This window comes from Elgaria multicarinata, chromosome 13 (assembly GCF_023053635.1).
Source record: "Elgaria multicarinata webbii isolate HBS135686 ecotype San Diego chromosome 13, rElgMul1.1.pri, whole genome shotgun sequence".
Lineage (NCBI taxonomy): Eukaryota > Metazoa > Chordata > Lepidosauria > Squamata > Anguidae > Elgaria > Elgaria multicarinata.
The window spans coordinates 4,042,382-4,058,265 of record NC_086183.1 but is presented as its reverse complement, the minus strand read 5'-3'; the positions used below and the strand labels follow the sequence as shown (position 1 = coordinate 4,058,265).

At 47.1% G+C, this 15,884-nt stretch overlaps 1 protein-coding gene across 2 annotated transcripts in view; it reads left to right on the top strand.

Annotated features, from left to right (window-relative positions):
- The first annotated feature begins 5,377 nt into the window (after nucleotides 1–5,377).
- The window catches only part of SMAP2 (small ArfGAP2), a 42,094-nt gene continuing 31,587 nt past the window's right edge, over nucleotides 5,378–15,884 (top strand). Inside the window, exon 1 of one of the 2 annotated variants that reach the window (XM_063140684.1) lies at nucleotides 5,378–6,332. In XM_063140684.1, the coding sequence (XP_062996754.1) occupies nucleotides 6,230–6,332 (103 nt within the window). In that variant the 5' untranslated portion in view covers nucleotides 5,378–6,229. Of the gene's footprint in view, nucleotides 6,333–15,612; nucleotides 15,692–15,884 lie in introns of those variants that run through there. The other variant, XM_063140685.1, reaches the window with a different exon arrangement.

Below are 15,884 nucleotides of genomic sequence, written 5' to 3'. Positions count from 1 at the left end.
TCTTCCAGCGCTCTAACCCAGATCACGGTTCACTGATAGGCTTTGGCCTGCAAGCAAGCAAGTCCGCCTTGAATCCTCTTAAGACGTGCCTCGTAAGGCTAATCTGGTTAAAGCCATGCCTTTCCTTTGCAGGAAGCCAGGCAGCAGCAGTCACCGGGAGAAAGTGGCATGCATCCAGCTCCTTCGAAAGGCCGAGCTCTGGAAAGGATGATCAGAATCCAGAGACGGGAAGAGATCTCAGAGGCTCCAGAGGTGGGAAGAGATCGAGCCACAGATCAGTCCAGGTTTTTCCCCAGTGCTTTTGATTTACACCTAAAAGCCTTCCCAAGGTTTAAGAAAGACAGTAACAACCAACAGATCCACAAGAGACGAAGGCAAATGGGGCAGCCACCAAAAACAACAACCCTGCATTGAAGCCCCCCCCCCAATCCACTTCTTCCTCACAAATTCTAGTGATGGAAACATGTGACGTCATCAGGTATGTTTCCACCTTTGATCCACATTGTGGGCTGACATGGAATAGGGAGGGGGCGTGGGCAAGAAAACACACAGCATGATTTCATGTCATTCATTTCCATACTACACAGGTTAGGGGAGAGGAGGGGTGGTCTCATCACCAGGCAGCAGGAGTTCTTTGTCATACTTAGTTCCACTCAAGGGGGCAAATACAACTTGAGCTGGACCCAGCCAATATACACAGTGGGTAGTCAAGACACTCCTGCCCCATCTCTGGTGTCCATGCGTGGAACATGTTAGTATATCTACACACAGAACACACAATGTAGACATGTGTAGAATGTGTCGTTTTAATGTCCCCCACCCTATTGTTTATGTTCTTGTTTTTAGGGTTTTAGGGTTGTATTGATTAAATTGTTGTATGGCTTTTTAGCAGCAAACGTGTTATATATAAAATTATTAACAATAATGTTAATAATAATGATTCATAATAAAATAAATTAGGCCTAGACTCCACGGTCAATTTTTCAGATAAAAATAAAAGAATCAACAATGTGATCCAGGGGTGGTTTCTTACTAGGAGCAGGGGCACGGCATAGAGAACATCTTCGTTCCTATGGGGTGGCAATATGTGCAGCAAAGAAAGCTTTCTTCTCTGCCCACATTGCGTCTGCGAATTCGCGTCCAGCTGAACTGTTCAGGGTGGTGAGGGGTCTAACGCAGACACCTTCACCCCTGAACCCGACTTTAGAGCCTTCGGTAGTTTGCTGTGATGCATTTAATGATCATTTCACAGATAAAATCTCTCGGATAAGAGCCGACTTAGACACACGCATTATACCAGAAGCTGACAATGGAGTGTCCAGCAACTCCGCAAGCAGTGAAACACTGGATCAGTTTCAGTTGGTGAGTACCGAGGACGTGGACAAGCTGCTTGGAAGAGTGAGGAAGACGACTTGCCCTCTCGATCCCTGTCCTTCTTGGTTGGTCGCCCAGGGAGGAGATGCAGTTAGATTACAACTACAATGTATTATTAATGCATCTCTCAGGGAGGGGAGTTTTCCATCATGTTTAAAAGAAGCGGTGGTACGGCCACTTCTAAAAAAGACCTCCCGGGACCTTCTGGATCTTAACAGCTATCAACCAGTATCAAATCTTCCATTTCTGGGCAAGGTGATCGAGAGGGCGGTTGCTCACCAACTCCAAGCAGTTTTGGATGACACAGATTTTCTAGACCCATTTCAAACTGGCTTTAGAGCAGGATATGGAGTTGAGACCGCCATGGTCGCCTTAGCGGATGATCTATGCCTGAGTATGCCGGAGTGTGTCCCTGCTGGTACTCTTGGACCTCTCAGAGGCTTTCGATACCATTGACCATGGTATCCTTCTGGATCGCCTGAGGAGATTGGGAATTGGAGGCACTGTCCTTCGGTGGTTCCAGTCCTACCTCTCGGGCAGGTTCCAGATGGTGATGCTTGGGGATAGCTGCTCCTCAAAAAAGGAGCTGCTGTGTGGTGTACCGCAAGGTGCCATCCTTTCCCCAACGCTATTTAATATTTACATGAAACCGCTGGGAGAGATCATCCAGAGGCATGGGGCGGGGTGCTATCAGTATGCTGATGACACCCAAATATATTTCTCTATGCCTTCAATAACAGCATCAGCTAAGGATAGTGTGTCTCCTCTGAATGAATGCTTGGAGGCAGTAATGGGCTGGATGAGGAAAAACAAACTGAAGCTGAATCCAGATAAGACGGAGGTGCTTGCTGTCAAGGGCTCTGACCTAGGTTTGGAGGTGTGTCAGCCAGTTCTGGATGGGGCTACACTCCCCCTGAAAGACTGTGTTCGCAGCTTGGGGGTGCTCCTGGATCCGTTGCTCCAAATGACAGCCCAGATAGATGCGACGGCCAGGAGTGCCTACTATCAGCTTCAGCTGATACGCCAGCTGCGCCCCTTCCTAGAGTTGGAAGACCTAAAGACGGTAGTGCACGCACTGGTAACTTCGATGCTTGACTTCTGTAATGCGCTCTACATGGGGCTACCTCTGTGCCTAGTCCGGAAACTTCAATTAGTCCAAAATATCGCAGCCAGGCTGGTCACTGGTACACCTAGGGGGGACCACATTACACCAGTTTTAAAATCTCTTCACTGGCTGCCAATTAGTTTCCAGGCGAAGTACAAAGTGTTGGTTATTACCTTTAAAGCCCTACATGGTTTGGGTCCAGGCTACCTGCGAGATCACCTTCTCCCCGCACACTCAGGTCCTCTGGGAAGAATCCACTTCAGCTAGCAAAAAATAGATTAACAACTGTTACCCAGAGGACCTTCTCTTCTGCTGCTCCCAGACTGTGGAATGGCCTGCCGGAGGAGATTCGTCAACTTGACAGTCTTTTAGAATTTAAAAAAGCAATAAAGACTGATCTATTCCGGCAGGCCTATCCAGTGAAATTTTAGAATGTGTTCAGGATGTTTTAATCATGTATGGTATGTTATAATTCGTTTTAATGTGTATTTTATATCATGTTTTTATACTGTTTTACACTTTGAATTATTTTATTTTTTGTGAACCGCCCAGGGAGCTTCGGCTATTGGACGGTATAAAAATGCAATAAATAATAATAATAAGGGGCGGTGACCTCCCACCCCACCCCTCCTAAACACCCATTCTCTCTCTTATCGCCAGACCCTCATAACCATCTACCATTTTCTTGCCCAGCACTCACTGTGTCTCCTCTATCTCAGTGTGCATTTCTCATCCTGTGTGCTGCTGTTGCTTGCCTTGTTCCCACCCCACATGCTCCACAAAAACAAAAAGACTCCGAAGCAGGTGTGTGTGTTTATAAATCATAGAATCGTAGTTGGAAGGGACCTATAAGGCCATCAAGTCCAACCCCCTCCCCCTGCTCAATGCAGGAATCCACCTTAAAGCATCCCTGACAGATGGTTGTCCAGCTGCCTCTTGAAGGCCTCTAGTGTGGGAGAGCCCACCACCTCCCTAGGTAACTGGTTCCATTGTCGTACTGCTCTAATAGTCAGGAAGTTTTTTTCTGATGGCCGGCCAGAATCTGGCTTCCTGTAACTAAAGCCCATTAGTCCGTGTCCTGTACTATGAAATTCGCTTTTGCCTGTGTCCCCCATTTTCACTGTGCTTGGTTCCCTTCCGCCAAGCATGACACAGCTTTTTGTTTAATAGAGGGGCATTTCTAGCCCCAACTAATCATAATGCTTGTTTTTCCAAATGTACTGTTGGCACCTTTATGGACTCCATTCCTCTGAGTTCTTCTCCAAACCATCTACGATTGGAAGAGAGCAAGCAGCAGCAGGTCCTTTATTTATTCATTACATTTCCATATCATCCTTTAGCCAAAAAATTAAACCACACTGCTCAGCTGTTCCCCAGCCCTCAGTGGAGCAACATGGGGTGGGGAAGGTGAGGTTTATCTCCCCCACCCCCAGCAACTGCATGTGCAGGGAGGGTCATCCCATGAAGATTCCAAACAGATAAAAGGAAGCACCTTCACACAGCGCCTAGATAAACTATGGGATTCACTACCTCAAGACGTATTGATGGCCAGCGATTTAGATGGCTTTAGAAGGGAGTTAGACAAATTCATGAAGGAGACGTCCATCAATGGCTACTAGTTCTATGCTGCCTCCAGTATCACAGGCAGTATGCCAAGGTTCACCAGTTGTCGAGGAACATGGGTGGGAGGGTACTGTTGCATTCATGTCCTGCTTGTCGGTTTCCCACAGGCAGCTGGTTGGCCATGGAGTGAACAGAATGCTGGACTAGACAGTCCCTTGGTCTGATTCAGCTTTTCTTATGCCCTTCCCCACTCCCACCCCATCCTCCCCGTGATCGCGTGAACCCACCCACTGTGAATTCACCATTGAGTCATTTATTTATTTTTAGAAAATTATCCTCATCCCTCTTGTCCCATCCCTCTTCTCCCAGCTTTTTGCAACGTCTTGCCTGACGAAGAGATCCGGAGTTTTCGAAAGTTTGCATATTTTTGCTGACCTTTATTTATTTATTTATATTTATTTATTTATTTATTTATTTATTTATTTAAAGCATTTTTCTAGCGCCGCCTCACCATTCCCGGCATCGAGGCGCTTTACAATAACATAGAAAACAATTCCAAGTTGGCGAAATAAAGCTGTTACACTAACGTGGATTTTGGTTATTATTGTTGTGGTGGTTGTTTACGCTTTCTCCCGCAGCACCGTTCCCAATTTATTATTCCTTTCTGCTCTCCTCCCTCCCATTCTCCCCCATTCATACATTCGCTCATTCATTGATTCATTCATCAGGCCTCGCACGTGCCCCATAGACTACGCCCCGCCCCTGTTCCGCCTACCCGCTTTCGATTGGCTCCCCTCGCGGCGCGAGCCTCTGCAGCCTCCTCCTCCTCGAATTAACGGAGGCGGAGGGGTTAAACAACAACAACAACAAAGGCACGCACAAGAAGCGGGCGTGGCTTAGCTGGCAGCCCCGCTTTCCTTCCTCCCCCCGCCCCGCTGGAGCCGGAAACCACGAGCGGCTACGCGCGCGCCTTCGCAGCAACGGGGGGCGCAGTCCATCGCTGCCTGGAGACGCCGGCGGGCGCGCGCGCGCACGCAGGCACGCTCCTTGTGCCTTTCTTCCCTCCTTGCCTGCCTGCTTCTCCCTTTGCCCACCGCCACGGGGAGTGGGGGAGGGTCTTTCTGCCTGCCCCCCTTTCTCCCCACCCGCCTTTAGAGGCCCAGGCTGAAGAGGAGGGGCCGGGAGGGCTTGTGGGTGTCTGTCTGTCTGTGGGGCCTCAGGGCCTCCTCAGCTTTTGAGGAGGGGGCGGCCAGGGCCTCAGAATTAGTTGTTGGGGGGTGAGGTGTGGGTGTGGTGGTGGTGGGGGGCTGCCGAGGCGCTGGAGTTTTGGGGGGCGTTTTAGCGGCAGGGGGCTTTTTCTCTTCCTCCCTGGACTTGGCTTTCAGCGGGGAAGCCCCCTCCCCTCAATTTGGGGGTGCGTGTGGGTGAAGTGAGGGGGTGCTGGAGAGGCACGCGGCTGCGCCTGGGCCCCCCCTCTCGTGCCTGTGTGCTAGGGAAGGGGGGAAGCCCCTTTAAGAGGAGGGGGCTCGGCTGTGGTTTGGGGCGACTGGAGACCCGCCCCGCCCCGCGTGGCCTTGGGCTGCCTTCCGGCCCTTCTCTCTTCCCGGGGTTTTGGCCCTTCTCTCTTCCCGGGGTTTTGGCGCGCCTGGTTCTGGGGAGCCCAGCCGGTGGGACTGGCTGCACAGGGGCTCAGGAGTTGCAAACTGAGCTGCTGGTGGTGGTGGTCGTGGTGGAGGAGCTTTGGCTTCGCTGGTGTCGTGGGAGGGGGCTCGCCCGAGCTCGGGCCTGGGAGCGTCAGTCGCCCTTTTGTCGCGTGTGGCCCGTGAGTGCGTTTCCGGGGCATGACTTCAAGCGGGGGGGAGGCCTGTGCAGGTGTTGAACACGCGGCGTGTGTCAGTTGGGGTGCGGTGCGGGAGGGGGGGCTTAGCTGAGCGTTACGGAAGGCCGCTTGGGCAAGGAGAAAGGGAGCAAGCGTCGTCGGGAGCCCAGGGACGGCTTAGCTCTCGCTAGGGTCGTGGTGATGTGGTCTGGCAGCTGAACTTTTGGGCGCGGGGCACTTCTATCAGAAGGGTGACAGCCCGGAGAGGCCTGCTCAAGAAAACTAGGGAAGGAAAGTGCGTCTCTCCCTTAAAACCACCCCTTCCCCCCCCCCCTTCCTCGCTCCTGCGGAGCCATCTCTTATCTGCAATGACAGGCAAATCGGTCCGGGATGTGGACAGGTATCAGGCTGTCCTTGCCAACCTGCTGCTAGAAGAGGAGAACAAATACTGTGCAGACTGTCAGGCTAAAGGTAACATGCGGTATCTGTAAATGTATTGTGGGTTTGGGAGGGAATCGATGCTATGAGCTTGGTTGTCCTACAGAAGCAAAAGTGGCGAAAGGCTGGATATATGAGATATGATTCTGCCAACGGTGTGGAAGATACCTTGTGTTGGGTGCTTGCTCGTGGTAATAAATAATATAGGTGTACGCGTAAGCGTTCTTTTTATTACTAATACCGTCATGTTGCTTCAGGCAGCAAGTGCTGTGAATTTCAGATCGTCTTCACTAACTGTGGTAACAGGATGCTGCTGCATGGACTGCAGGTTCCTTTGTCAGAAATGCTTGCTCCTTATAGATGTGTGGTTGTGCAGCGCCTCCTGAGTCGGGCAAGGGATGAAAAGCAAACAGGTGTCAAAAACGCTCCCTCTTACTGGAGAATTTTGGGGGGAGGAATGTTGCCAGCTCATTGGCGTTTTTGTAGGGAGGGAGGAAACCCACACATAATTAAGCGGGTGCTGTATGCGGTTTGTTACATAATGGCATCAACTGGGCAAAATGACAACACAGACTATTATAAATACTGTAGCTAGAGAAGGCGGGTTAGGAATTAATTCTATTCGCATGCTGATAAGGACAGTTCTTATGGCAAGGCAGCATCAGAAGAGAGAGATGAACTTCTGTGTGTAATTCACTAAAATGTCAGCCATGGGGAGTTTGGGCCATCTGGAGCCTAGCTCTGGGTTGTCCTAGGGCTAGGCTGTTGCTAAGCGTCTCAAGTGTTCTAGCTTTCTGTTCTTAAGTGCCACACATTTCTAGCTCTTATGGTTGCAGAGAAGTTTGTGAACTTCATATCTAGAAGCATCACAAGCAAAAATATTGGTAAAGCAGCCCCAGTTCTCCCCCCCTCCATTTTCTAGATGCCTGTGATTTCCCATACTAGAAGCATTCAAGAGGCAGCTGGAAAGCCATCTGTCAGGGATGTTTTAGGGTGGATTCCTGCATTGAGCAGGGGGTTGGACTCGATGGCCTTTCAGGCCCCTTCCAACTCTACTATTCTATGATTCTATGAAAGAGTTCCCAAGAAGGCTGACTCAAGATATCTCCCAAACTGCTTTTGGAAGAATTTTGCTCATGCCATGGCAGATTGCCATATCTGAGGTTGAGAAGAAGTTTCTCTCTCTCTCTCTCTCTCTCTCTCAAACAGTCAAACTAGCTTGAGAAATTGAGCTTTTGGGCTTTCTCTTGGCCTGTTTGCTTGAGCTATCTGGCAGTGTTCATCCTGCAGGCACCTGCTCCTTGCTTGTGGGTCAGCAGTCTAGTGAGTGGTCAAAGCAGCTGGCCATAAAGTAGAACGTGGTTGCCTTCTGTTTTCTTTCTTGAATCAAAGGCTCTTAAGCTTAAGGGTAGGCAGAAAAGTATAGATTACAGTTGAGGAGCCTATAAATCTAGAAGCATATTTCAACAAACTGTATTCAGGAGACTGCTGACATCTTGAAAATGCTATGCAAAATTTGTGAAACACTAGCTGCATTCCAGATTACTGTGTATGAGCTTAAACAAGCGACTTTTTGACTTAAGCCAGTCCCATTCCTGCTTCCAGCAGAAGGATCTATTTCTGGGGTGGATTTCCTGGAAAGCAGAAACTCCTGGTGCATCTCTGCTGTGTGAAGCTTCTGATCCCTCTGCTTGCATTTTTGACGATGTGTGTCTGCCCCTTTTTCTCTGTATGTGAGTCACCTTGGACTTCAAAACCTCTAGGCCAAGATCCAGACAAATGAATTCTGCATGCCCATGTATGCGTTTCTCAAACAATGGCCTTCCAGAGCACGATTTCAGAAACCGAGCTCAGGGGTAGTGGGGGTGGAGACGAGAAATTTCCTTACTCCATATTCTCAGTACTGTAGGTGAGCAGAGATGGCCTCGCAGTCTTGCCTTGGTGCAGCCTGAAGATAACCTTGCAGAACATGCAAGCCCTACTTGTATGCGCAGCCTGCTGTCCTTTCTGCCTATGAGGGAACAAAAGAGCAAAGTTCCCCTTTCATTCTTTCTTGTCCCTTGGAGGCAATTCTTGCTTAATGTGAGTAACCGGAGAGGTGGCTGTGAGCCTGCCTGGGTGTCATGTCACCACTTTTTATTTATTTTTATTTATTAGCAATACTGATACACTGCTTCTCGCTTGAAATAAATCCCAAGGTGGTTTGCAAAGAATAACAACAAAACATAATAAACAAATATAGCACACAATGCAAGGCAGCATCCTTGCGTTTGTTTTAAGTCCTGGCCAGGTCTTCATAATCACTTAATGTAGGACATGTCTTTAACGACCTGGTCAGACTGTCATTTGTGGAGGCTCAAGCAGTTTTGCAAGTAAGCCCCAAAATGCTTCTAGCCCACAAAAAACATTTAGTGGCCATTCTGCACACACAAAGCTCTGATGGTCATTTGTTAGTGTAGAGGGAAAAATACCACCCCCCTCACCCCATCCATTCTCTGATCACCTGAAGATTGATTTGTACTGGACGTGTGGCTCTTTACAAACCTGAATTAAAAGCACAAGGGAGCTCACAGCATAAGCTTAATATAAATGTCATTAAATATAACTTATACATTAAATATAACAATTAAATATTAAAATTACCCACCATAGAACATATTGAAGTATCCTGGTCCCAGAGAATTTAGAACTTTAAGAGTCAAAACCATAATTTAAACAAATTGTATTTCTTTATCACACCCTGCTTTTCATCTTACAGTTAAAATAAAAAGGTACAATAGGGATGGGTGGTGGTGGGAGGGGGTTATCTTGGTCTCTGGCAGTTGGGAAATTTGTTCAGGTTCCATGTTCTGTTGCTGCAGATAGACTTAGGGGTTTGCTGATGGTAAATGTTCCCAACCTGCAGAAACACCCCTTCAGATGATCTGCAATTGGGCCTGGAAGCCAGTGGAGCTGTTTCAAAATCTGAGTTGTATGCTCTGAGGGATTTGCTGCATTAACTGTCCTGATAGCCATGTTCTGGTTTCTGAGTATTCTTCAAAGGCAGCCCCACATAGAACCTATTACAGTAGTCTACTCTAAAGAGAAACAGCTTCCAACAATTCAGTACCTATATCTGGGCGACATATAAATACTAGCCTACATTCCTGATTGAGTAAGGAGGGGGTGGGGCAGTTACTCTGGATTAATGTGGAACACAAGGTTGCATAACCCTGTATAGAGATGTGAGTTCTAGGGAGACTATATCAGTGGGACTCCAGAGTTGATACAAATTGATACAAATACTTGGCACAACTGTTGGGCTAGTACCCACCTAGATACTGGAATTCCATCTCATGGACTCCCTGGGTGAGAATAGATTTGTCACAATGTGTAGTTTTAATTTAAATGGGATGTCCATAGGAGCTCTTATGTCACCCCATAAGAACATAAGAAAAGCCCTGCTGGATCAGACCAAGGGTCCATCTAGTCTAACACTCTGTTGACACAGTGGCCAACCAGCTGTTGACCAGAGATCCACAAGCAAGACACAGGTGCAACAGTATCCCACCCATGTTCCCCAGCAATTGGTGTATATGGCTTATTGCCTACACACTACCCCATTGGAGTATGGCATCCTTGTCCAAACTGGCACCTTCTAGATCTGTTGAACTGCAACACCCATCCCATACCTATGCTGACTGGGAATGATGGGAGTTGCAGTCCAAGACATCTGGAGGGTACTGGGTTGGGGAAGGCAGCAAGAAATATCACCTCTTTGTTTTGGAGGAAGTCAGTGCTTCCTAAGAGGAACTACAGAAAGTGGCATCACTGGAGGGCTTCTCTCTTAGTTTCTTGAAGGCCTGCCTGTCTGCAGCACAGCCCTGCCTGCTTCCTTTTCTTTTCAAAAGGCTTCCAGTTTCCGAGTGTCTTTACGTCATCCGCCTGTCTTCCCGTGTGCTTGTAGCCTCTGACTCCCATCAGCCTACGACAGACTCCCCGTGGTGTTTTCAGCGTTGAACGATATTTCTATGGCAGTTCCTTGAGAAAACACGACTGATACTTTTGGCGCTTGGCTAGAATCTCTTTCTAAAAGTCCTTAAAGTCTCTTTGGCATACCCATGCTCTTGCCCTAACAACATTAATTCTGGGGTAGCCTAGAAAGCAGCAAGCTGTCTTCGATGGTATGATTAATGTAACATTGAAGGCTGCCACTGAAATGGAGCATGTGCCATGCAATCAACAGTTCAAATCCAAACCACCAAAATGTACAGAAGAATTTATTTATTTATTCATTTATTTATTTATTACATTTTTATACCACCCAATAGCCGAAGCTCTATGGGCGGTTCAATTGGGAGTAATATGCCTATATTTAAAAGGCAAGGGACAAAAAGGAAATAGGAGCAACAAGACTAGAGGGTTGGAGAGGGGAGGGGAGAGAGCTGGCTTGGCATTAGGGGAATATTTTGCAGTTGATAACCTGATAAGAGTAGTGTGATTAGAGGCTCCTGGGGTTCCTGATTACATAGGCTGGCTATCAGTGTTTGCAGATCCTCAGTGCTCAAGGCTATACTGGTGGCCACGTGCTCCTTATTATGGGTTGTGTCCATCATGGGATCCGTTCACAGGTTTATTTGCTTTTTTGCAGAGAAGTGGTGAGGCCAAGCAGGCGAGGTCAAACAGGCTTAGCCAATACCTCACGTGGACTGAGTGTGTGTCCTCAAATGCTCTCCAGAATCCTCTGTCAATATTCAGATATATCTTTGCAGACAAAAATGGAAAAGCTTGGGATAGGAAAGTAATAGACCTGTTAGAGGAGCTTAAAATTTCTGTATGGTGGGGAGAGAGGCCTGCATTTTAACCATCAAACTCCAAGCAGTGAGACTATAAATTTACAAGCAAATTTATAGTCCAAAGTGCAGAGCCTCATCCCGGACAATATAAGCACATGTCTCCTGTAATAGAAGGGTGGGTAGGGCCTTGGAAGTGGGGGAGATGCGTGGCAAAGGAGGCAGCTTGCCCTGCACTGAGACAGACTGAGCTCTCCTTGGGAGAGGTGTGTATGTTGCTTCAATGGAGCGGCATCCTGAGTCGTTTTTTGACATAGAAATGACTCCAGAGCTCATCATTCATAGAATCATAGAATAGCAGAGTTGGAAGGGGCCTACAAGGCCATCGAATCCAACCCCCTGCTCAATGCAGGAATCCACCCTAAAGCATCCCTGACAGATGGTTGTCCAGCTGCCTCTTGAATACTTCTAGTGTGGGAGAGCCCACAACCTCCCTAGGTAACTGGTTCCATTGTCGTACTGCTCTTAACAGTCAGGAAGTTTTTCCTCATGTCCAGCTGGAATCTGACTTCCTGTAACTTCAGCCCATTATTCCGTGTTCTGCACTCTGGGATGATCGAGAAGAGATCCTGGCCCTCCGCTGTGTGAGTGTGGAGACTGTGGATGCGCATGGCAATGTTCTTGATTTAAATTTCCCTTGGGATGGTTTTGTGGATGGGTTTTTCCTAATGCTCAGTGCTGGTGTGTATGCCACATTTTGGTTCCAAGAAGGATTTCTCCCACAGTCCAGATTAGCAATCAACCTTCGACTGGGAATTTGGGCATTGGGGTGAAGGTGCAGGATAGGGGTGACCCCTTCCACATTCTCTACACCATGCATAATTTTGTACACCTCTGTCGTGTCTCCCCTTTGCCTCCTTTTTTACCAAGCTGAACAATCCCAGCTGTGGTAACTTTCCCTCATAGGGTAGTTGCTCCAGCCCCTTGATCATTTCAGTTGCCCTAAAGCCAGAACACAGACCATAGGGCATCTCCTGAATATTTTAGAGCCTTGGGATATTGTTACAGGAGGTAGCCTGGTCCTCAGTTGCATAGGGCTTTGTATACTAATACCAGCACCTTAAACCTAGCTTGGTACCAGACTGGCAGCCCATTTAAATGCATAAGCACAGGCATAATATGCACATGGTAATGCACCCTAGTCTAACCTGACCGCTACATTGTGCACAAGGGGTGACCAACCTTAAGGGCACAGAACCTCTCTACCAAAGAAGTATGTATGTATTCTCATTGTTGGAGGTTCTTCCTTAGAACATATAGATTATTAATGCAGCGCCTGTGAGAATGCAGGATACATGTTGTTAATATAACACATCTTGACTTCTGTTTAACTTGGCTTTTTAAGCAACAATTTAGAGCCTCTTGGCAAGGATTGAGGTGGCAGATTGGAGCAAAGGGCTGGTATTGCCAGCTCCTGGCTGGAGACTGTGGTTGTTAAGAACATAAGAAGAGCCATGCTGGGTCAAACCAAAGCCCTGTCTAGTCCACGGTGGCAGGCCAGCTGCTCACAAGCAGGGCTGAGTGTAATAGGCCCCATGTTCACACTGCCCAGCAACTGGTATATAAAGGCACATAGCCTTTGATCCTGGAGATAATATATAGCCCTCTTGACATGTAGCCATTCAAGCCCCACCATCCTGGCTACCTTATGTTTACACCTTATTTAGCTGCTCATAAGAAGAGCCATGCTAGGTCAAACCCTCTGGGTGCTTCAGCTCCAGTCAGCATGGTCAGTGGTCAGGAATGCTGGGAGTTGTAGTCTAAAACATCTCTCTCTACCATGAGATCTGGGGCCAGCCCTCTCCCCTTTCTGTGCAAATTCTTATTTTATTTATTTATTTTATTTATTTATTTATTTATTACATTTGTATACCGCTCAATAGCCGAAGCTCTCTGGGCGGTTCTTGCCGTTTCCTCTTACCTTTTGCAGCAGCCTTTAATCGTGGTTAAATGCCAACTAGAGTTTCCCATCTACCATTTGCAAATCTGCTTTAACCTTGATTACGGTGGGAATCCCAGCTAGTGCTAACCATGCTTAAGTCTGGTGCAGAGGTAACCCCCAAACCCTGATAAAAAGCCTGGGGAAGGTCATTCTGGAGAGGAGAAGAGACTCTTAAGTATGACTAAGAGATCTGGTAGTTACATCTGCACTGAGCCTAAGTCTCAGAACCATATTTCCAGTTCCTGGTTCATGTTCTGGCAATTTTGGTGAAGGTTATGGAATGTTAGGCTAGAGGCTAATCTTCTATTGTGTCCTTGTAGAGTGAAAATCCACTTGTTGTAGAGCTTATGCCATTTCAAAGCAGACCAAACTTGGAAAATGGAACCTAATACAAGTTTGGGAAGCAGCTTCTTTGGCGACAGTGAGGAGGGGAGGTGTATTTTGCTTCTTCTAGCTAGTGCATCAGACACCCCAAATGCTGTCAGAGCAACCTTAAGGTGAGGGAAAATTATCTTGTAGAATCGGAATGTCAGCGAAGGAGGCGTGTAGCCTACAGTGCTGAGCAATGCATGAAGTTTCACAAACAGCAACAAAGAATCCTTATTGTGGGGAGTCCATTTGTGTGAACACACAGGCTAGTTCTTCTTTTGGCTTTATCTAATTAAATTGACTTTGAGCAACACGCTCACCCAACCACTCTGAGCCTGCCTGTAATAACCTGAGTCTGGGTGGACTGAGTTTGTCTGTGGAGCTGTTACGATTGCTGTGTCGTGACATTTAATGCCACGTGTGCTAGATGCTGTATATATTGCAGTTATTACAAAGTCTTTGCTTATGAGGAATATTGCCTGTGTGGGAGAAGCAAGGCAAAGGTGAGAGCTGATCAGATTGTAAACATACTTAGAAGCAAGTCCTTTTCTAAAATTGAGGCATATAGTTTTGAGTTGCATCTCAATCCACTTATTACCATGTCAGTTGTCTAAATATGTGACTTAAACAGGAATGAGTACTGTGCCTTCTGGAATGTTGCAGTTTCAGAATGCACTAAGGAAGTGATGATCCTTTTGTAACCAACAATGGGGTGTTTTAATCTGGCTGAAACTTGAAACAGAGCCACTATAAACAAAGAAATAGATCCATGGACAGCTTATTCCAGTTAATAGCATCTATGAGGGGAGAGAGGGTTGGGGGGACGACCAGGGGCAAATAGAGGAAGTAAGGGCAAAGGCCGTTTAGCTTTTTCAGGCTCTCCGCATAGCTCCGAGTCCTTCGGTCAAGGCTGCTTCCTGTGTGCCGCTTGGAGGCTTGTCTGCGTCACAATATCCTGTTGCACTAACATCCTGTGACTACATAGCAGAATGATGAAATTGTTTGTCCTTTGTTCCAAGTGTCTGATGGTAAAGCTGAGTCAGGTTGCTCAATGCAGTTTGAGAAGGAACATGTGTATGTTGAAATTATTTCTTTTTATCTGGGCTGGGAAAATTATTTCATACGGGCTCTATCCCTAAAAGGTTCAGTCCTATAATAATACAAAATGAAATTGCTTAAATTGCAGAGCTGGTTGTAGATGCAGTTTTGCAACCATTTAAAGTAAGTGTAGAATGTGGTATTGGGTGCGCAGTTCAATTTTCTGTGAATCTCCAGATTTAGTTGCTTAAGCAAGATTCTAGCCTGAGTATGCTAGAAAGTATACGAGAAATGCTGGTGAAATCTCAGAAGACAGAGTAGCAGCTAAATATGATCTTCCAGTGGTTGGTTGTCAGCTAGCCTTCAGTGACCTTTCTCTAGATGAGCAGGAGCAAGGCAAATCATACAAATTATCTTAATTTTGTATAATTTAAACAGATTGTAGAATTTGGGTTACCTTGGGACAGAGTTCTGGTTCTTTTTACGCAGGGTGGTATGCTCCCTTCACTAAATCTTAAAACACCACCACCACCACACACACACACCTGTGAATAGAAACCCCATCTTGCCACTCCGTCTGCTCTTCCTCCAGTATGTGTCTAGTTAGGTTTCCTGTGTCTTTGCCTGGTTGTGGCCATCAACTCAGCTAGGATGCTCTGCCAAATGTCTGGTCTGAACAGCCTCCTTCTATCTCCTCCACCTACCGTTCTTCTCTGTTGCTCCTGGGGACGTCCTACCACCACTCCACTCTCCTGAATGCCAAGTTTCCTTGTGGCATTTCACATGAACGTGAAGTGGATTTGGGTGTCCTGTAAAGCAGCCATGTTTCTCAGAGTAGCTAGTTTAGTTACTTTGTTCACTGCAAATAAAGTAAAAATGGAGGCTGGGACTTGGGGTACCAGAAGCCACCACAAGTAGCATATATACAGAAAAAGAGGTTCCCTCTAGATAGGTTGTTTAGGTTTTTATTTATTAACTCTGCTTCAGATTATGGATGCTGAGAATGGTTTGTCAAGCTAACATAGGCGTTCGTAAGCATGTCTAACTCTCTCTCATCTCTGAATCTTTAACACTAAACTGATCACACTGTGCAGATGTACTGTATCTGATTCTTCCCCTTTCCCAAACTCTTCCTCTCTACTTCCAGATCCACACCCCATCTTTCCCACAGGTTCCTTTGGATCCAGAGCCACTGGTGACAAGAGCTGCAGGTACTTCCCAAAGTGAAGCCCTCACCAGCTGATTATTACAACTTCTGCTGTGTCTGCTCATCCATTTAAGGTTGCCCTCATAACTCCTCCTATGGTTTGTCTATTCCCTCCTCCCCCTGCCTCCTCCTTGCCCCAGTGTGTCATGGTAATTTCTCCTCAATTCTCTCTGAAAACCAACCCTCTTGTAGCACAT